Below are 21,813 nucleotides of genomic sequence, written 5' to 3'. Positions count from 1 at the left end.
GGGGACGGGGGGCCAACAGCACAGACTCCCCATGCAGCAGGTGGCCCTGCCCTGCCCTCTACCTTGTTGTCGGGTGGGATCCATGGAATTGGGCAGCAGCGGCTGGGTCCCAGGAACTCCTCCCGGAGGCTGAAAGAAACGTGAGAGCCACGCTGAGTGGCTGGGGGTTGGAGAGAGATGCGCCTGCTTGGCCCAGCCTACCACCACCCTCCTGGGGCCACACATGGCCCCCCGACCTGCCGGCTGGGGTTGGAGGCAAGGCCCCCAGGAGCGGCAGACAGTGGGATAGGAAGCATCACACACCCCACTCTCTCCACGGGTCTGTGTCCCCAGAGCCTGGGCTCATCCTGGCCTCGCCCCAGCCACATGCCCCTCAGCGGCAGCACACCCCCCGCACTCACCTCCCGAACCTGGCCCCAGCGGTTTAAGCCATACCCCGTCTTTCCTTCACCTATGGAGATGTAACTCACCTTATCCCCTCCCCTGAAGTGTGGGGACCAGGAGACTCCCCCAGCTAAAAATCCTATCACTACACAGGGGTCTTTGTACAGGGGAGCAGGTGGCCTTTGAGGTCTGGATGGGGAAACTGAGGTCCAGAGGCTCAAAGGCCCCCGACTCCCTGTCTTCGTCCTCCACATGAAATGCCCCCTCCCGGCCCCAGCGGTGAAGAGGCCTCCCAGAGAGGGGCGAGCAGGAGACTGAAGGAGAGGCTGCCCCCCGAGAGCCTGCTCCAAGTGGCGGGTGCTGGTGTGGCTTCTGCGAAGAAGGGGAGGACAGGGTGCCACGGGCTTCCCGAGTGGACGCCTGGCACACTCACGGTGGGGACCTGCTAAAACTGACTGACTTGGGACTGAAGCGATTTCAGCAGCAATCGGGAAGAAAAGGAAAAAATAAGCAGCATAGCTGGAGGGGAAGTGTGTGCTTCTGGAACCCCGTGCCTCAGGACTTAAACACAGGCCCTTGACTTTGAGAGGGAAAGCTTCTGGGAAAGCGGACCACCTGTTCCCTCTGCAGACGCCAGCGCTTCTCAGGGGCTGGGCCCCTGGGACTGGGACAGCTGCCCCCTCTGCTGCCCCGTCCCGAGCGCAGCCGGGGGGATGGCCCAGAGGGGACCTCCAAACCAGCTGTGGAACGGGGTGGTGGTAAGCAAAGAGACTAGTTCTCAGTGCTGTTCCGAGCTCCAGAATGGGGTGTGTGTGTGTGTGTGTGTGTGTCCAGTGCGTAGGGGTGCTCGTGGGAGGCCACGCAAACCTGGGAGGACCTGCTGTTTCCAGTGCCTGGGGGTGCTCACAGTCTGTCTCTCTAGCCCCCGGTCTTAGCTCTTCCGACCTCTCGCTTTCTCCCAGCCCTGCTTCCTCTCCCCAAGGTCCCCAGCTCTCAATCACTTGACCGGTTTGGGTCTGCCCACTTGTGGGTTTGGGATATTTCTAGACCCCGGTTATAGGGGCCTGAGAGGATCAAGGCAGGCCTGCCTCTGAGGCTGTCTGGTTTGGGGGACCCTAGGATGTCCGGGTGGACAGGGGACCATCCAGGTCATAGACTGTCCCCACCTATGACCCTGACGGAGCAGCCGTGGCAGGCGGGCAATCACTCCCCCTCCAGGTAGCCCAGCGAGGACATGGACAGACCTCGAGGGGAGCTCCTCCTTGGGGGTCCCCGCACCCTGCTGTGTCAGGACCCAGGAGCAGCGCAGTGCTGCCTGGAGGCTCAGTGGGAGTCTGAGAATCACTTCCCTCCAGCCCTCACTGGGGTGACCCAGCGCTAGGGACAGGGCTACCTCAGCCTCCTCTACGAGGGAAGGCAGATGTGCTGTGACCGAGATAACGGGTCTCACACAGAGGAGGCCGAGGCCTTCCAATGTAAGGAAGAAGCAAAAGCACGGCTTGTACGTGGGGCTGAAAGCGCTCGCTATGTCACTTCTGGAGCCTGTGAGGGAAGCGATGCTCTGGGGCCGTCCCGCGGGCTCCGGGAAGTAGGCCAGCAGCTCTCCTGCAGCACTGTGGGGCCGGTGCAGGAAGCGTCTGCCCAGGGAATGGACAAATCCCAGCAGCGTCTGCACGGTCCCCCGGCTGCCTGCCCCCATCAGCCACGGGCCAGCGGGGGCTCCTCTGGGACGGGAACGGGAAGGCTGCCTGAGAAACCCGGGTCCCGATCCTCCTCTCCTCAGCCCCACTGATCCCCATTGCTCCCCACCCACCCACCTACTCTCGCTGGAAAAACAACAATGCTTTCACCTCTATATATGGCCCGAAACCTGTCACCAGAGAGGCAGGTGGGAGGATAGCTTTGTAAAGCTCAGGGGACAGGTCAACAGTCCTTAGCTTCTTGTCCCCCACCCAGTGCCCTTCCCACTGCCCTACCACAGGCAGTCCTGTGAGACTCAGCTGGGCCTGAGTGCACTGGGGTAGCCGAGGGTTCTGTTCCACCACCAACTGAGGCACTCTCTGCCCGCCCCCACCCAGGTGCAACACCCCTGAGAGGGGCACGTCCCTCCCTGGAAGGCAAACACTTCTTGAGTCCACAGCAAATTGGAAATCGGTATAGATTTCCAAATGCAGGGGTGGGGAGGGGGCGGCGGTTGGCGGGGAGGTTCCGACTGCTTTGCAATGTGAGGTGCAGAGGACAGATTTATTCTCTGTTTGCTCTCTTGGGCGCTGGCTCATGCTTAATTGATAAATAGGAACATACATGTTTCCTCTCGTGTCCCCTAATTGCTGGAGAAAAGGCCACATTGATGATAAGGAAGCATCTGTTCCCTCCATGGGGAGGAGTCCAGTTCAGGCCAAGGAGAGCCCCTGGATGCACCGGGTGGGGGGAGAAGGTGCTGTGGGGGCCCGCGCCCACGACAGCAGAGGCCACCCTCGCGGTGGCTGGGCCAGCACGTTCACAACTGTGAACGCTAACTGAACCGGGTGAGGGGCCGCGGAAGCGGTGCTGGGCTAGGAGCTGCAGATGCACTTGACCCGGCTTACTGCAGGACTCTGGGAAGCCACTCCTCCACTCTGACCTGCTTCCTCCTCTGGGACATGCCCAAGGGTCCCTCCTTGTTCAAAAAGCTGGGTGTCTGATTCTTATCTACCTCTCTCCCTCATGTCAGAGAAAGAGGAAACAAAAGACTTTTGGAGGTGGAAAAAAAAATAACTGGAAACCTGACAGGCAATTTAACAGTACAATTTGGTGGCCCCGGACTATGAGGGTCTCGCCTTAGGCCCTGCAGCTCAGCACCTGGAGGGAGCCCTTCCTTGCAGTGCTCCGGGAACAGAAACAACAGGGCCGCTCTGGCTGCTAAGAGAACTCCCAAGCTCAGAGGCAGCAGGGGCTAGAGGCGCTGGTGATGCGGTCACATCTTTTGAAGGGTTTCTGCAAGGTCACTCAAAGAATTTTATGTAAAAAAAAAATACTTCAGCATGAAAAGAAACCTCCCTAACATTTCTTTTTAAGTTTCTTTTAAGTCTGTCGATCCTCAAAAGATATCTTATCTTTACCTCTCCAGCTCCCTTCCCGCCCCTGGATGGGCTGAACTAGGGATGCCGGCCGGGGGCCGATTTCTCCAGACCACCTAAGAACTGCCAACCCTAATGGGCCAGCACAAGGCACACAACCCCAGGCCGAGAAACCCTCCCCATAAGCGGACCACTTTTCTAATTACACGAACAAATCCTTTCTTGTTTTGAGTTGGGTCTGGGAAACAGGCAGACATTGCTTAGAAACTCGCAAGCGTCCTGCTCCGCTGCATCCAGGCTCCTGATCTAAGCATTCCTACGGGCCATTTCTCCCCTTAATAGCAGGATTATATTTACCAGCCTTGGCAATTCTCAAAAGCTTCCAGGAAAAAAATGCACGTTGTCAATTAACTTCATTAAGGAGGAAGACCCTTTTCCAAGAAGGGCCTGGAAGGGAGGGGGCAGGGGCATTACCACCTTCCCTAGAATAGCTGAAACCCTGCATTCCCACTGGGGCTGCTTCTGCTGCTGCCCTCTGGGCTCCAGGAACCACCAGGATCTGCTCTGCTGCCCAGAGCCCACCAGGAGAGGTAGAGGCAATGCTGGGAGAGGTGCTGTACTGTGAACACAGAGCAGACAAAGGGCCCTCCTCGGAGACCGGCCTGTAAGCTACCTCCAGCACTCAAACCTGTCCCTCCACTTCCGAATCCTTTCCCCAAGTTTGGACTGGTGTCATAGTCCAGCGGGGGCCAAGGGTGGCTGGGTGAGGGAAGAGAGAACATGAAAAGGTACAGTACCTGGTTTCCCATTCTGATCGGGGGCCTGGGGCCGCCTGCGTAGCGCGGTGACATAAAAGGCTGCAATTACAGGGAAGTAGTTCAGTGACAGCCTGCACTCCCGCCCAGGGACAAACACGACTGCACTCCAAGCCACCAAGTCCAGTTTTGTTACAACCGGCCATCTTTCCAACTCTTTCTCCCAGTGGCCTCTTCCCTCTGGGCACAACTTCCTCTGGGTGGAGGGAACAACAGAGGCGCCCTGCACGGGCGGCTCCTGACTCCGCGTGTGCCCGCGGACATCTACTCTGGGTGGCTGGAGAGCGCGGCTGGGCCTGGGCAGGGGGCGCAGAGGGAGGAGCCGTTACAGTGATGTGGGGCCGAGGAAGAGACCTCTGCTTTCAGGAAGGGAAAATCACGACTCAGAAGGGGCCTCATACACAAAATGTTCCGGGTGTGCGGACAGAGCTGGACACACACGCGCGTGCGCGCACACACACACAGAAACCATTGACACAGGGTGTGGGGAAGGGGAGCGAGGATTTGGGGTGGGGGAACACAATGAGAACGGTAAGGGGCCAGCGGGCTCCCTGACTTGTGCGGGGCGATGGGCAGGAGCAGCGAGAGCGCACACAGAGAAAGGCTAGAGATGCAGCTTCGGTTACGAACAAATGGTTAACCAAACTCAAAAACCAAACCAAAAGTGAGAGAGGAAAAAACAAAAACATAAAGGCCGCTGACAAGGTCACAGAAATATATTTGCTTTTCTTTTGGTTTCAGATCCAAGCTGGGTGTGATATCCAAGGAATGAAGACTATCTTTGGGGGGGGAGGGGGTAAAAAACTTTTCTTTTTAATTTCATTTGTCCATAGAGACTCGAAAGCAATGGCTAGAGTACATTTTTTATTTTTGTTTTTCCTCTGCTGGCTCTGTCCTCCTCGTGCCCCGCGCCCCCCGGCGGGCGGGCGAGCCACAGTGCTTTTTACCTGACTGTGGGGTCCCATCATGCTGCTGGGATTGTGAGGTGGAGGCTGTGCGTGCGGCGAGGGCTGTGACCCCGGAGGACCCTGTGAGGCCAGACAGTAGAGGCAGGTTATAGATCACAGCACATGGAGAAGCGCAGAAGCTTAAAAGAACAAAAATTAAACCAAAACGAAGGGCAGGCGGCGGGCGGGCGTGCGGGCTCTGGCTGGCGGGGAGGTGCGCGGCGGTGGCTTGGGTCGCAGGCTCAACGGTGGGCACAGAGAGCGGGAGGGAGAGAAGCCGATGAACACACTCACGGGGCGGTTTACGGGGACGGGAAATAAAACCCAGCTCCTTTGCCAAAGCATGCAGGAGCGGGGGGGGGGGGGCGCCCGGGCACCGTCTATGGCTGGAGAGGAGTTTGCCATGTTAAATACGCTGGTTGTGATGGGCTCAGAGAGCACGGCGACGCATAGCAAGGCCCTGGTTTGGGGGAGCTTCTGGTGTGGAGGGGAACACAGACAGGATGCAGGCTCCTGGGCCGCGCTGCTGAGGGGAGGGGGCCTGATGGGTGCACTCGAACAGACAGGAGGAGTCAGGTTGGGCCAGAGATCAGACAAACAAGGGAACAAAAGGACGGACGGTTACAGAGAACCCATGCCGTGAACTTTATTAATTCACCTTCACTTTTAAAGGGCCCCATGAAGTGGGGTTTCTCATTCTTTTTACCCACGAGGAAACTGGATCTCAAGGGGTGAGGGAACTTGGCCACAGCCACACAACTGGTGGACGGCAAAACCAGGATGAGATGCCTGATGGCCCCGAGGCTTGCCTGGACTCCTATAGCCCAGAACTCAAGCTGGCAGGGGGATGGGGCTGGAGGCCCCTGACTGCTGGGTGGGTGGGTGGAGGGGCTGGGCTTTCCACTCTAGCCAGCAGTGAGCCACCCACAGTCCCGAGCTGACCCCAGAAGCCCTGGGCTATGCTGACCTTGACTCCCCCCAGAAGAGATGGGCAGGTGAATTCACTCAAACCACAGGATAGGTCAAACTGTGGGTTGCAACCCATTAGTGGATGGTGAAATCAATTTAGTGGGTTGCAACCATTGCTTCCTAAAAACCTGGAACGGAATAAAAAAACAGAATAGAAACTGTCTAACAGCTCTGTGTGTATAAAGGCAAATCTTTTCACTCACTTCTTTTCACATTTATATATATATGTGTGTGTGTATACTGGTTCACAACGTCAAACGTATTTCCTACTGCGGGTCAATCAAAAAGCACAAAAGGCCCAACTTGGAAGCTCCTTCCTGCCTTCGGGATGTTCAGAGCTGGACACAGGGGCTGGTGACGAGGAGCTCACCCGAATTCACTCTTTTCTACCCTAGATCATGCCATCATTACTCTCGCAAGTCGCTTTTGAGAAAAGTCCAAAACCGGCACAGGGGATGGGGGAGGTTACATTAAAGAGGAAAGGGAGAGAGAATCTTCGAGATGCAGGTAGGATTCTCTTCGTCAGCCTTCTCCCTCAAAGCCAGGCTGCCCAGCCTCCCACCTGCTCAGAAAACGCAGTCTGGAGCCAGGGCGGGGTGGAGGGGCTGGTACTGGGCGGTGGGCCCAGAGACACGGAAAAGAGGTGTGCAGGGAAAGACGGCAGGGGGCCGTCCGGGAAGGCGGGGGCGCTGCTGAGGACAGGCCTGGAGGTTCTCGGCCAAGTGAGGGGCTGCTCACTTCCGGAGAGCTCTGTGGAGCAGATGTTCCCCTACCTGCCACGCTACTAATTTCAACAAGTGTGTGTCTTTCTAGCGGCTGCCAGCAACGGCATGGTTTGTTACCATGAGCAATTTTCTTAATTAACAGACATTAATTAGCCATTTAGCAATTTTGCAAGCATTTGTTTAGCGGCTTTCCTAAACATGAATACCACTGTGATAATGGCGCTGATTAGAGGGTCCCCTAATTAACAGTACAGGGAAGGAAAATTGAAATCACATAAATTAAAAAGGGAGGGGAAGCTAATGAAGGCGGGACATATTTGCACCTGCAAGTCTTTTGTACCATGAAACTTGGGTGCAATGTAAACAAAATAAGATAATTCAAAGCCAACCCCCAAAAAAAGAAAAATAAAAAGAACAGAAGAAGAGGGTTCGAGGGTGAGGTCCAGTTGCCAAGAGGGGGCAAAAGGCCTTCTGTTGGTTCCCAGCTCTTGGCAAGAAGGGAGTGCCTCCTCCCTCCAACTCCCGTGGCCCTTCCCCTGTAGAATCCAGAGCTCCTTCGGGGAGAGCGGCGTGTCTCTGGGCAGATCCCCCACACCTGTGGCCCTGTGAGCCAGGGGAGGCAAGCAGTAGCTGACCTGACAGCAGACTGTAGAAAAGGTATGGAAAGAGCCCCAGAGTGTCTGCCACCCACAGGGGACCTCAACCAGTGGCAGCCTCTACTTAGGGCCAATGCTCGAAACTGGGTCTGTAGGGCCATTCCAAGCTATCTCCTGCCCCTAGATTATGGCTGCTTGGGCGCCCTGACGTTCTGAGGCCAGGCCAGTACTCGTGCCTCACCTCTCTACCTCCCTCAGAAGCTCCCTGCAGGACTCTGGTAACTGGCCCCTGAAGAAGCAGCTATGGCACAAGTTTGCCTCCAAGCAGCCGCCTCAACACAGATGGCCAATGAGCAGTAAGGCCTGGGAGCGCACGGCTGGTCTGAGAGGACCTGGGCTGGTCCAGCAACTTCTCTGGCTGGGAGGGAGAGGTGGCAAGTGGGCTGTGAAGTCTGGGGAGGGAGCAGCCTTCTCAGAAATCTCCCCCATGACTTGGAGCCCGGGTTTGGAACACTGAGGACAAGAGAACCCTGGCCTAGGCTGCCCAGTTGCCTGGAGAGAAAACCCCACCATGATCTCGAGACAGGCGGAGACGCAGCTCAACACCCGTGTCCCCAGAGCAGGGGGCTCTTGTCCCACCTCAGAGTACGTGATGACCGGGCTCTGCTCGTGTACTTCCCAGCACAGCCCCTAGCACAGCTAGGAGCTCTGTGAGCCAAAAAGTGTTTCCTCCATGAAGGCAGAAGCCTATCAATTCCTGGTGGTCACCCACATCCAGCCAAAGCCCCATCCTCTAGGTCTCTGCTACCTCTACTTGGCCTGGAGCTGTCTGCCACTCAATCTGCGTCCAGACTCTGGCCCTGGGACAGTCTGCAACAGCACAGGGAGGCGCCCCTCAAGGCCTGATGCATTCTTGGGGCAGAGTACAGGGCACTGCACTGAAAACGGCTGCTTACATTAAGACGACGACAGACCTGTTCCCAGCTCCACAAGGAGGAACGGGATTTGCTGCCCTGTGGTTCAGTGCGCCCGAAAGAGGAGTTTCTCTCCTCCCCTGCCTTCTCCACAAGAGACCAACAGGTAGGTGGTTGAGAAGACAGACTTTATGGTCTTTTCAACTCCTTACCCACTTGGTCAAAAGGTCACAAGGAGACAGACCACAAACGACCTTGCTTGAGGGTTCTGACCTTCTTTGGGTTGTTGGGCTTTTCTCTTCCCCAAACTCCAAATGGATCTGGCAGGCACGGGGAGCGGGTGCAGGTAGAAGGTGGGAGAACGAGGGAGTCCAAACGCTGATGGTACGGATGAATTTTCCCACACAGGACGGCTGCCCCATGGGGCCTCCTGGCTTGTACTCGCTGAAAACTTCAGAAGAACCAACATCAGGTGCATCTGGAAGCCTATTTGGCCAAAAAGAGCCTGAGTCCAGCTCTGCTTAGACGTCGACGGATTTCCGCCTCACGAACAGTGTATCCACCCTCCCAGGATGCCACAGAGCACATGGTTATTGGCAGACATCTGAGGTGCACAGAGTACTGGATCAAACCAAGTTGAGGCTCCCAATGACAGCTTGGGGAGAGCTACACCTGTCTGCAGTGGGTGGCCCTGACAGATCGTCGCTTCTCCCAGTGCCCTGCATTTACAGGGGAGAAAGTGATGCCCAGGACAGAGGTGTGACCTGTCCAAGACCACAGAGAATGCACTGGTGGCAGAGCCGCATCGTCTAATCCCAGCTGGGGGATGTCTTCATGACAATCACACTCCTGTCCACTGTAGGTAAAGTGGACTCAGCCACTGACTGCGCTTCCCTCGTCAGAGAAATGGAGATAGTAATAAAGCCGCACATCACCTGCATTAGCTCACATGACCCTGGACTCATGGCTGGAAAGGCTAGCAGTCGCTCCGTTTCATACCTCAAAAGGGTGAAGCCACTGGCAAAGCCACTCAGCGGTGGAACCAGGCTCCAAGTCTGATTCTAGAGCTCCAGGGGACCTGAGCTGGCCCACTACTCCACCAAGCCCACAAAGGGTGCCTCCGTGTCATACATGGAGCATGAGGAGCAGAGGAACAAATCCTAGAGGCTCAAGGATGGGGGGGTGCGGCCAGTCACTCACCCACATACATATTCTGGAGGCTGACCTCGGGGGTCCAGCCAGCCCCATATCCTGGGGGTGGGTGACGGAGGCGCATCAGACTGGTCAGGCTAGCTGCGGAGAAGGATGAGGACACGGTGACAAATGAGCTTATGTCAGTTTAAAATGCCATGGGGTCCAAGAGAAGGTATCAGGTAAACTGAGGCCCAGCGTGGCTGTAGAATGTCGGCCAATGGGGAGCTGGGCTGAGAACTGAGGTCCCCTGACTGGTCAGAAATCTTCCCACTGCAGGGCACTGCCCCACTTGGCGGGGCCGGGGGGGTGGGTGGTGACGCCAGGGAGGCCTGCACCGGGGAGAGACCCCAAGTGGGAAACCCCACAACCAAATCTGGGAGAAGGGAGCGGCAAACGTGCCCACTTCCTGCCTGGGCTTTCATTCTGCCCCAGACCCTGTTAATGGACTTGCCACTCTGTCTCCAGGGTCCCAACATCTCTGACCGGAGATCCAGAACTCCCGCACTTCTCCTTTTGCTCCCTGCAGTTCCAGCGCTGGGTAGCGTCCCATCTCACAGACTCCGAGGGCCCTGTAAGCAGGGCCTGGGGGCCTGGGAGGTTCTGCAACGGTGTGACACTGAGAGTTCAGTGAGAGAGGCTTTCCTGTCACGGAGAGGGAGGGGAGCAGAACAGCCCCACGGCACAAGAGAGCCATGGTCTCCGCAGAAAGGCATTTCGGAGTGTCAGCATGAGCCACCCATGCCTCTGGGTCGCAGCTGGCTTGATTGAGTCCCTGCACTTCCCCCGAAGCCATCCTCGGGAGGTAGATGGGCTTATGGCACAATGGCAAACGCTTCAGGTTCCATGGCCCTGGCTGGCAGCCGCTCCCAGCATCTCCGGGGCACACGATGAGTCCAGTTCCCTCAGGAGGAAAAAGGGACATTGCAGTGGGGTGGTGCAGGTGACAGCGCTAGGTGTGCGGGAGGTCCCTAGGCTTCCGTGGCCGCGCATTCACGCCTCATGCTCCGGTGGCCTTTCACTGCCCGTTTATGGGGAAAGCAGCAGTGAGGCCCGCTCTGCTGGGAGCGCCCCCCTCAGCCTGTTGAAAGCCCACACACCCTCCTTCGTGCAGCCTGCTCTGCCCCGCCACGGGGCGCTGCTCTTCAGACAGTGTGTCTAATCCGTAGACTCCATGCAGGTTGCTCGAGGGCATGGGCACGGCTTTCCCCGCCGTGTGCACATGCTGGGCAGGGGCCGGACAGGGCAGCGAGGCTTGGCTAACACGCAGACCCCACAGCCACAGTCAGCCGGCCCCTGGGTGGACACATCTAACCCCTCGGAGTTTAAGGGACCCAGAAGAATAGTACCAATGGGGTGACCGAGCTGGTCCTCTGAACTCAAGATTCTCCCAGAAAAGAGAGGATAGCGCTTTAAAATTAAAAGTCAAATTAAAACAAAAAAACAAAAAAAGTGCATTTTTTTTTTAAGGAGAAAAGTAATAAAAGCTAAGTGCTAAGTTCAATACTTCTAAAACTCACTGCTCCTTCACCTGGCGCCACCTCACACTCTCCAAGGCTGCCTTTCCCTGACTGGAAATCATGGACTGTCAGGGAAACAGAGCTGAGGCTTAACTCCAGGCTTTCTGGGTGCAGAGGTGAGCCAGGGAGAGAGCACACATGTGAACGAGCTGTGGCCAGGGGCAAATGTTGGGCTCCAGAGCCCAGGGCACTCAAGCTGGCGTCTTGCCTTGTCTCCCTGGGGTGTGGGCTGCTCATCTTCAAAGGGGAGGAGTTCAGGTGACATGGAGTTTGGGTTCCTCACAGGAAAGCCAGGAGAATGCTCTGTAAGCCGCAGAATGCTACATGCTTACCACTGGCCAAAATTTGCCTTCTGTCTTCACAGAAGGCCTTTGGGGATGGCACTTGGAAGTTTCAGGTGTCTCAGAGACCCAACACTCTGCACATCTTCATCCCTCCTCACTCATGGGGCCAGTGGCCCCCGGCCTGGCAAGGCTGGGGGCGTGTTTTATCGACAGGCCACGGAGACAGACAACTTGTATTACTAGGGGCCTGTGTCATCTGCCTGTTGGGCGTGTCACTTTAATTGAGAGAATATAAAATTACATTAATTATACACATGGTAAAAGGCATGTGGCAGACAATCCAATTTGCTCCTTGGACACAAATGCTGACAGAAAATGGCATAAGCCCATTCTGGGGACAGGGGGCCAAGGAGTGCCCAAGTGCCACTGATTCCCCACCCCCCCCACCGTCCATTGGTGCAGTCCACCTTGTCCCTGGAGCGTGAACTTGACCACCTGGCTAGGTGAGGGAGGGAGAGCTTCAGCCGCCCCTCCCCTTTAACACGCACCTCAGCAGAGGAAAAGTTCTTTCTTTACTTTGACCCATGGGAACCAAGCTGGCAGTGGCTCCCACAGTTGCTTTCCTCTCCTGCCTCTGTCTGTCCCCTCCCCATAGAAGCTCCTCTGTGCGTGCGTACGTGGGAGGTACAGGCCAGAACTGGAGCTGAGATGACCAACTCAATGGCAGAGGGAGCCTGAGCCATCTGTGTGTCCACCTAGTGTGAGTCCAGGACACACCCAGCAGGTCCTCAGGGGGCTGAGCTGGGCCACACCCAATGGCATGACCGCACCCCCCACCCCGAGAGCTCCACGTCAGGGGCAGTGGGCTGCCTAGGACATGAGCCCACAGGAATCAAGACCTTCTGGGGGCACCAGACCAGGAGGATGGGTTTTGCCAGAAAAAAGTGAAGTGGTGGCAGCCCTTCTTCCTGGGATGGTGGGGAGATGGCCGGTTAGAGGGAGGACAGTACACGACGTCTCCCCCTTGGGGTCACCTCTGCATACCATCAGCAATCTATACGGCCACCAAGGTCCCCTCTGGGCAAAGATCAGCAGAAGACTCTGATTTCTGTCTGAGCAAAGACCCTAGCTGACCTCCACTTCTCACTGCACCTCTCCAAGGAGCTGGGATGGGGCCGGGCGGACGGCAAGGGTGAGAGGTCTGCCTACTTGTGAATCTGGTGCCAAGACACTCACAGGAGGTGCTCAGCGAACGTTCTCAACAGACATGAGGCCCGCTTGCCCCCACGGAGACCAGAATCAGCAGGCGATGGTTTTCAAAACAAAGGGAGGAAGTGTGGCAAATGAAAGTAGTGGCAGCGTCCAAGACCTAATGCAGAGTTCTGGCATGTACTGCCCCCCACCCCCGCCTCTTTTCCCAGCCCTCGCACAGAGAGGAAGACTGAGCCCCATCTCACCGGTCCCAGGGCCAGGCCTCGTGGCCTGCACCATGCTGCAGACCCAGAACAGAGGCTGGGATCAGCTGCAGGGTGAGGACCCCAAGAGCACAGCCACAACGCTGAGCTAAAGGAGAAGCTGTCAAACTGGCTCCCAGCCAAATACAGCCCACTGCCTGTTTTTGCAAATAAAGTTTTATCGGAACACAGCCACACACATCTGTGCCCGGTCCACAGCTGCTGCCACACAACAACTGTTTGTCAATGTCAGTGCTGTGACAGAGACCAGATGGCCCACAGAGCCTCAGAGATCTACTACCTGGTCCTTCACAAGAAAGTATATGCTGACCCTTGGGATAGGGAATGGGTTTCAAGGTGGAAAAAGGGAAAAAACTGGGGTCTTTTAAAATCCTCAAGGTAGGGCACCTGGGTGGCTCAGTGGGTTAGGCCTCTGCTTTCGGCTCAGGTCATGATCTTAGGGTCCTGGGATCGAGTCCCACATTGGGCTCTCCACTCGGCAGGGAGCCTGTTTCCCTTCCTCTCTCTTTGCCTGCCTCTCTGCCTACTTGTGATCTCTCTCTGTTAAATAAATAAAATCTTAAAAAAAAAAAATCCTCAAGGTAAAATAAAACAGTACCATTATCTACTTTCTGACTGTTAGCCTCAGATCTCCCCAATAAGACAAACAAAGCAAAAATTAACCCCACGGAGAATAAGGAAACTGAAGTCCAATGACATTACAGTATTATTTGTCAGAGCCATGATTTTTCCCACTGCGGATGAACAGAATGAGAGCTAGACCAGGGGTCAGCAAACCCGAGCTGTGGTTCTCCTGCCATGATGCCATGCCGCCAGTCATGGAGCCCCAGTTTTCTTGACCACTGGTCCTGCACAAAATGACCTTTCATCCTTATAACATGACAGCCAACATTCACATCCAGCTGGCTGGCCCCAGAGTACCTTCCCAGTCTCCTTCTCACCAAAGTGCTGGGGAACGAGCTCATCCCTCGAATGCCAACACAGAACATTCTGGGGACTCGATTCCAGCCCTTAGTTTTTTCAGCAGGTTCACACTGTGTGACCCTCTCCTATGTGGTGAATTTCTCTAGGGTCATCTCGGGAAGGGCCTCTACCTTGAAGGGCTATGGTTGGGATGGGGTGGGGGGCAGAATAGAGATGACCATGCCTCCAGCTACTAAACTTCTGGGGCTCCCATGCTGGAGATTCTTTGTATGTGCCCGTGCCCGTGTATGTACCAGGCATCCTTTTGGGGGACACAGGAAAAAACCACGTGTGGGATCCAGTCCATCTGGGAGTGTATCCAGCCACTGGGTCCCAGCACCCTAGGCCGAGGGTGCACTAAACGCTGGACACACGTGAACAAGCAGTACTGTGGACCAGAGTCCCAGGCTGGTGGGAGAGACCCAGGTCTAACTATTACCACGGCAGCACCCCAACAGGCATGGAACCAGGAGCCCTAGGAAGCAGGAGGGCAGCAGTGAGAGAATTAGCACACTGAGGCAGGGCCTGGAAGGAGGAATAGGTGTCCTCTGGCAGAGGAGAAAGAGAAGGGGCTTCTGGGCTGAGAGACTGGCCCCTATGCTGTAGGGGCAGTGTGGCCACGGTGCTGGAGGGCCGTGGGCACAAGATGGAGACCCTGGGGCTGGGCCCTCCAGGCTGAGAAGCAGGGTTATTAACCCTTAGGAGCTCCTGCATGAGCATGCCAATCAGATCTAGGTCTTGGGAACTACACATCCGTTCCTTTCCTTTCCAAAGATGTTTCTATGGTGCCTCTCAAGTTAGAAATCAAGACTCGTAGCCACAGGAAAACTGAGTTCATGGCTGTCTCGGGAGCTAACTACACGTGGGGTATAGACCCGCTCTCCCACTAAGCCACACTCTGGCCCCGAATAGCTAGCCTTCTTTCATGTTGGGGAAGGTCTCCAATACCCAGTCCTAGCCATGTGGGTTTCTGGCCAGGATCCAGAGAGCAAACCTCTCTCTCCCTGACATAGACTCACTGCGGTAGAGACCAACTCTGTGGGTAAGCTGGAGGGGTAGAGACGGACCCAGGATCCAGAAGCACGCCGATCCCTAGGAACAGCTAACCTTGTCAAGAGAACCAAATCCCCACCCCCCACTCCAAATCAAAAGATTGCCTTTTGCTCTGAAAATGGATAGAGCTGCAAAGATGCGTCTTGCTCCTGCCCGCCAGCCTCGATTCCACTCTCACCAGCGCTCAAGCTCTGCTGTTAATCACAGCGGCACAGGGAAGGTGAGGTGCATATTAAAAAGCACTGCCTCATCCACCCAGAGAATTCCTGCTCTACTTTAAGCTCTCCAGCACATGCATGCACATAGCCGTCACCCTGCTACCCCTTCGCACCCCGAAAAACGATCCACAAAGTAAGGATCTCATCATATCCAACTTGGGAGGGAAGGCACAGGGCTTTGGAAGCCCCACATCCAGAATGCCGGAATTCATCCCCTATTGTCCACTGAGCGGAAGACGGCTGAGCTGGCAACAGGAAAGTCAGCCACAGTTCTCCCTGTGCTTTGTAGCTCCCTGGATGACTAGACAGTCTCATGCCTCCTCTTCCCCAAAGACAGAACAGCTTAGGGAATGGCCCAAGAGCTCGTCTTCCTTCCTCAGCTAAGCAGAAGCAACAGGATGGGGCAAGGGAAAGAACAAGGACTCTGGGAAGAAATGGGTTTAGGAAGCCCGCCCAGAGTCACTGGGCAGTGGGTTATGCAACCGGGCAAACCTCAACAGAAGCACAAGGGACAGCTGAGTGAGTGTGTGTGGGGAGGAGGGGGGGAGCTGTTGAAGTGCCCCAGATTCATGGCCAGGAGCACCGTCTGCCACCCTTGCCATTCTTACTCACCACCTCCCAGAGAGCTGGAGGACTGAGATACTGAGAGTCAAGTACTCAGTCCAGTGCTGGGAACTGACCCTCAGCAGAGGAGGTGGCTCAGATCTCCCCCACCTCAAGGAATCCTTCGGGAGCCCCTCCTTCTTTGACTAGGCTCTCCCAAGACCCTAATCCCAGGGTGCCGCCTCCTGGCCTGCCACGCCTCGGGCTGGAGGCATAGCCCTCCAGCAGCCTGCCTGATGCTGAGCGCGCCTCAGCCAACTCTTCTGGAGTCGTCTGGCCCCTGAAGTGGACACTTATTTCTTCTGCCCCAAAAGCCTCTGATGCCCCAGAGGACAGGAGCCGGGTCTCCCCTGCTTGCCACTGCCCCTCCCGTGCCTGCCCCCTAATGGGGTTGCATGTCACAGACGGGCAGGTTAAGGCCCAGAATGGTAGAGCCGCGGCCCCAGAATTGACTGCACTTCTCCACGCTCTTGAGTAAGTTTCTCGGAACTGATGCTGTGATTACTCTGAGGACAAGGCTCTTCATCAGACTCACTGTCGGGGCATGTATTTCTTGGGGCAAGGATAGGGCAAGACTTCGCCCAAGTCTCCTTGAATAACACTGACCTGAGACTGAAGAGCCTTCTAGAAGGGCAGGGGAGAATGCTGCTGTCTACAGAAGAGGCCACACAGCCATGCTGGAGGTGCAGAGGCTGGGTCTAAGGGCACCGGCCCTGGCCCATCGTGGGGATTAACAGCTGGTCCAGTAATGGCATGAGGGTAGCAGGGCTTAGATCACAAAGACTGTGAGTATCTTACCAAGAGCCCAGACTCTATATCTTTAACGCAAGGACATCATCGATAGGAAGAGCTGGGGTCAGCCCCATGGACTGTGGACCCCTGTAGACAGGTTCTGTCTGGCCTCCCGACCCTGGGAGGCCCGGAGAGATGGGCAGAGGGCTGTCACTCGAATGTGTACTGAAGGAACAGATGGCTGAACCAAGTCCCTGGGAAGGAGGGCTGGTGCGGAATTCTGGTCTGCCTTTCGTTCCGACTGTGTTTCCAAAGTCCTAGCTGGTGAAGCACGTAGAAGCTGTTCCTGCTTCACAGGTGGGGAGCAGACACTCAAATGACACCCAGGTGAGGCCCGCTGGTAACAGAACTCAGGATGCCCGGCAAAGACCCAAATGCCTGGGCGGGAGAGTCGACATGAACGCGCAAAAAAGAATTCATATTAATGAGCCCGGCGGGAAGAGAATCAGAAGCTCCCGGCCATACAACCTGCTTCCCTGCCTCTACCTCCCCTGTAAACTCCCCCTGGGTGGACCAGGGAGCAAGGAATTAAGCCACATAGGGCAGGATTAAGTGAGGTAACACATTAAAGGGGCCTGTGCCTGCTAGGTCCCAAACACGTCGGTCTAACTGAAAGGCTAATACCCATCGAAAACAACCAGAACCTCTCCCATGCGCCACTGCCACCAAAGCTGTGCTGAGCCTCTAGGAATAGTCCCTTCTTGGATGAAGAGCACCCACAGTGACCCGTGCCCTTGGATGAGCTGCGGGACCTAGCTCCACCGTGACAAGCTCTGAGACAAGAACAGCCCTGGGACATACCTATATGCGTCCCCAAGACAGACACCTGAGTGTTTAGCCACGCCGGGCACCAGGCAGGGCTTTGTGGGCCTTGTTTCCTGGCATCCCCACAGGTGCCGGGGAGTCTGGGGCTATCTTCACCCCAGCTGTCTGGCGAAGCAATGGCGTCCAGATTGGTTAGAGGACCTTCTCAAGGCAACCCACATGCCAGCCCAGGCTGCGTGACTTCAGGGCCTCCCAGAAGGATGGAAGGATGGAAGGACAGAAGGCCTTGAGGGGAGGGGGGATGGAGAGGAATATGGCGGATGAGCTTCCAGGGGCCCAGGTGCTCATCACTGTGGATCCTAAAGCCCACGGGTAGTGTTTCCACAGCAGCACTAAACCAGCACTGAGCACAGCTCCATGTTTCTATGCAGAGTCCGTCCTTACCAGAGCCCCGCCAAGGAGGCACTGTGATTTGATGAATGAGTGCTCTCAGCACAGCTGAGGACACCAGTGCCTAGCGAGATGGGGTAACCTCCCCAGAACATATGGTCAGGAAGTGGCACTGGAGGGAGCGGGGAGGTCAGGGGTCCTCCTCCTAAGCTCCCGGTCACAGCCACCACACCTTGCGCTGCCCTCTTTGAAGGTGTCCATAGGAGGCCTCTCCCAGGGCTGCTGCCCTCCGACACCCCATCCCTGCACTGCGTGCAGAGCTGATGTGGTGGCCCCCAGTCAGGGAGGCCCCAGGGGAGCCCAGCACCCAGCCTGGAGAGAACACTGCATAAAAGCTGTGGTCCCCCCGCCATACTCTTACCAAGTGTAACCACCCCCATTTGGGTATTAGCAAGAGACAGGGGCTTGCTGGGCGACCAGTGGGTCTGGCCCAGGGCCTTCATTTATCCCAAGACCTTCATCTGGGGGAGGGAGAGGTTCTGGGGAAAGGCAGGCTGAGGAGTTCACTTAGGCAGAAGGAGGACATGAGCCCGAAACCCGCCCTGTGGATGGGCTGCTCCATCCCAGGTCTCAGAACAGCACCTCACAATTAGCACTCGGTGAGATGTGAGAAAGCCCTCTGACCCCGGCCCGGCCCCCTGGCCCAGCCCAGACTCCCCAAAGGGCAGTTTCCTTCAGCGTGGTGTGATCTTATTCAGGGGGGTCTAGCCTGAGCCACATAATGCCAAGGCATGTTATTATAGGATTCCACTGGAATTCTCTTCCTCCAACCTCTTCTGCTACAAGGGCTGAGGAATGTGACCTTTTTTTTTAAAGGGTAAAAAAAAAACCCTCAGCATGATCTGCACAGAAGGTGGAAGCAGGAACACAGAAGGGTCTACCCCCTCCGCCAACTATGAAGAAACAAAACAAAAAACACAGGGGGCTCCTCCACCCTCTAGAAAGGCAGAAGGATCATGGTGGGGGTGGCAGGGGGAGGGCGGGGACGGACCCAGTCATGGCGCTGGGACAGGGGACAGGACAACGGGCAGAGCAGCTCCCAGATGCGGGGGTTGGGGTGGGGGGGATCTAATCTAAGAGAAATCCAAAGTAAAAAAACCAGGACTAAAGGGGAAAAGGGTAAATCGGTCCAAGCTTTTAAAACCCGAGGGGTGAAGGGGCTACTGACACCAATCTTTGAGGATGGGTTCCCTGAAAGTCAGACCCAAGTCAGCTCACAGCTCAGGAGGAGAGAGGGGACACCCTGGGGTCTCCAGGGGTTTTAGGAGCAGCAGTAAGAACTAGTGCGAGCCTCCCAGGTCCCAGGGTCCTTCTGGAAAGCGCTCCCTTTCTTTCCCAGCAAAGGGAGCAGAGACCTGTGGCCGGGGAGGTCCTCAGCAGGGAGGCGGAGGCGACCAGTGGCTGGGCTCCCCGGTGCTGGGCTCCCCGCTGCGGGGCCAGCTCTGCGTTAGGGGGCAGCCGAGGCCTGCGGAGAGGCCCGGTGCTTTGTTACCGAGCAAACCTCCCAGGCACTGGCTGCTGGTGCGTAGCTAACAGGGCGGCAGACACTGATTTATGTCCAACTTTCCATTTCATCAGCGAGAGTTATGGCGCGACACGCGGAGTTCACGTTTGTTGGCGGGGCAGAGAGGTGGCCTGAGTGTGCAGACAGACACAAACACGCCCGCACGCGTGCACACAGGCACACGCGCCAGTCAAGGCCACAACTTTGTTTTCCTCTCTGAAGGGAGGGCGAGGGGGCCAGCAGCCTGGCACGTCAGGAGTAACCTTTTGTCCGCGGTTGCTAGGAGCCCCGGCGCGGTCCTCTGCCGCTGGGCAGACGCTAGGCACCAGGCTGGCTGCCGGGCGGGGCGGGAGCACAGCCTGACCTTTGTGGAGGTGGTGTTGGCAAGAAGAAAAGCCTCCCCCCACCTTCTCTCCTGCCCTGGCCTTTCCACACAGGCTGGGCAATTGTTGGGGGTTTGGTGGGAGGGAGAACTCTGTGTGGGTCTATGGCGGGGCCAGGGGACAGCCCAGGCGACAGGTTTCCCAGCAGCCAGGGGTCTCTACAGTCCTCTAAGGCACCTAAGGCCCAGAGAGGGGAGGATGGCACTGCAAGGACACCCAGCAGTCTGGCAACAGGGCTGGACTCAAACCAGGATATCCAACACGGAGGGCAGGGGTCTTTGGGCTTAAAGCCACTGCTGGTTTGTTCACACAGGGGTGGGGGGGGGCTCGGGCTGCTGCGGGACTGGGGGCACTACGTTGGCTTGGAACAGGTGGGGCTGGGGGAGGGGGCAGCCCAGCGCCCAGCAGTTGGGGTGCCTCGCCTCCTGTCTAATCCTTCTCAGCAGGGGTAACCCTGCCTTCTGTCAGTCTGGAGGCAGACAGCAGGGTGAGGGGCAGGGAGGAGGGGTGTTTCTGCCCCCTGAAGGAACTGGCACACTCCCCGACGCCCCCCCCCCACGGCATCTCTGTCCTCCTCTTCCACAGACTGGCACAGCACATCAATCAGAACCCCTCCTGCCCTCAGTGATGGAGCCAGGGCAAGGGTCAGGGGCCAGAGCGTGGGGCCCAGAAAGGGAGGGGACTTGCTCCTCCCCACCCAAGACAGGGCATTCATTGAGAAGCTCTAGAGCCTACCACCTGGTCCACACCCATGTTTCCTGAGCAACTCCGGCCAATGCGAGCCTTGGTTTCTTCATCCTGAGTGGAAATGCTGTTAGCTCTCAGGCCTACCTCCCAGGGTCAAATGGAATCACACACGGGGATACCTTTCCTAATCTAGAGTGTTCCACCAACAACTACAACAGGAGGTCAGACAGGTCTACTTTAGGACCTGAGAGCATGGGCTGGGAGCCTCAAGGAGAAAGGGGGCAGCCGCAGGACCACATGCCAGCTTCTCAGTGCCCCGAAGTCCAGTGCAAGTCAGAACCCTGGGCACGCCCTCCCAGCTCTGCTTCCTCCCCGCTCCCACATCCAGCAAGACACTGAGTTCAGGGCAGGGAGGCACAGGCCACTGCACTGAGGCACCACTGCTGCCCAGGGCCTGGCCACTCCCCGCCCCCGGGACCACAGCCTGGAATCCACACTTACACAATGGCAGCCTGCCAAAAGTCCAGCCTCTCCAGGCTGCTGGGTCTTCCTGGAACCCGGTCACTTCCTTTCTTAGGAACCTTCCATAGCTCCCCTGTCTTTAAGCTGAAGTATCTCTCCAGGCCTCCTGCCATCCAAAGCTTGCCCCTTTCACACCCACATACCGGCCTACTGCCCCCTCTCCCCACTCACTGGCCACTGCCTCCTGCTCAGACTTCACTCCTCTAGGCTAGCCCCTCAGGGAAGTTTCCCAAATGGACCCCAGGTTAGGCCAGATGCTCCTTCACCTGCCCCCCGTGGCACCAGACTGTTGGTGTAATCATTCCCTGCCTCCTCAACCAGACTTTGAGCCCCTTGAGGGCGGGTACGGGGCTGCCTCGTTTTTCCGAGGTGCTCACTGAGGCTGTGTGATTGGGAGGCCACTGTGGCCTTAGAGACCATGTCTGGCCAATGGGCTACAGGATGACCGGCAAGTCTGCTGGGCCTCACGCGGTTTAGATCCTGGCCTCAGACTGACCATCCATCAGATGCGGACCCACGCCCCCCATCCCCCACCACCAAGTCCTCCCTTTGCTACAGGCTTTGAAAACCACATAAACAAGGTGGTTTGCTTCTTCCCAAGCCTCTCCTCGTCCCACCCTGGCTCTAGTCAGCAGAGAGGTCTTTCCTGCCGCTGCAGCTTTCTGGCAAGAGGAATGCCAGCTCACTGTGCTGCTTGCTGCCTGCTTGCTGCCGGAGAGGAAGGCAGGAAATGGACAGCACTCAACCCAGCTCTTGGGAACTGCCTGAGCGGCCGCCACCTCCATGCCCTTATTTACTGAGCTTTGATCCTCCCTGGAAACACACCATCCCACCCCAAGGCACTCAGTCCCGAGGGCTCTCTACTGGGCAGAGTCTCTACTTGGTTACCACTGAGTGCCAGGGAGCTCACTACTTTAAGTAGGCAGGTGGTAGAATTGTCTTACATCCAAAGACTCAAACTGGCCTCCCTCTTCTTTTCTCTGAAGGAGCTGAG

At 56.8% G+C, this 21,813-nt stretch overlaps 1 protein-coding gene across 10 annotated transcripts in view; it reads right to left on the bottom strand.

The window, feature by feature from the left end:
• SSBP3 (single stranded DNA binding protein 3) overlaps positions 1 to 21,813 on the bottom strand; it is a 164,424-nt gene that overhangs the window by 20,158 nt on the left and 122,453 nt on the right. For 5 of the 10 annotated variants that reach the window (XM_080801450.1, XM_080801447.1, XM_080801453.1 and 2 more), the window contains 3 exons: positions 5,206 to 5,286; positions 4,241 to 4,300; positions 63 to 129 (listed from right to left, as the gene is read on the bottom strand). In XM_080801450.1, coding sequence (XP_080657576.1) covers positions 63 to 129; positions 4,241 to 4,300; positions 5,206 to 5,286 — 208 coding nt within the window. The remainder of the gene's footprint in view (positions 1 to 62; positions 130 to 4,240; positions 4,301 to 5,205; positions 5,287 to 21,813) is intronic. The other 5 variants (XM_080801454.1, XM_080801449.1, XM_080801448.1 and 2 more) reach the window with 1 other exon arrangement.

The sequence above is a fragment of the Martes martes genome (genome assembly GCF_963455335.1).
Source record: "Martes martes genome assembly, chromosome: 4".
In the NCBI taxonomy this organism is placed as follows: domain Eukaryota; kingdom Metazoa; phylum Chordata; class Mammalia; order Carnivora; family Mustelidae; genus Martes; species Martes martes.
This window is presented reverse-complemented; position numbering and strand designations above follow the sequence as displayed.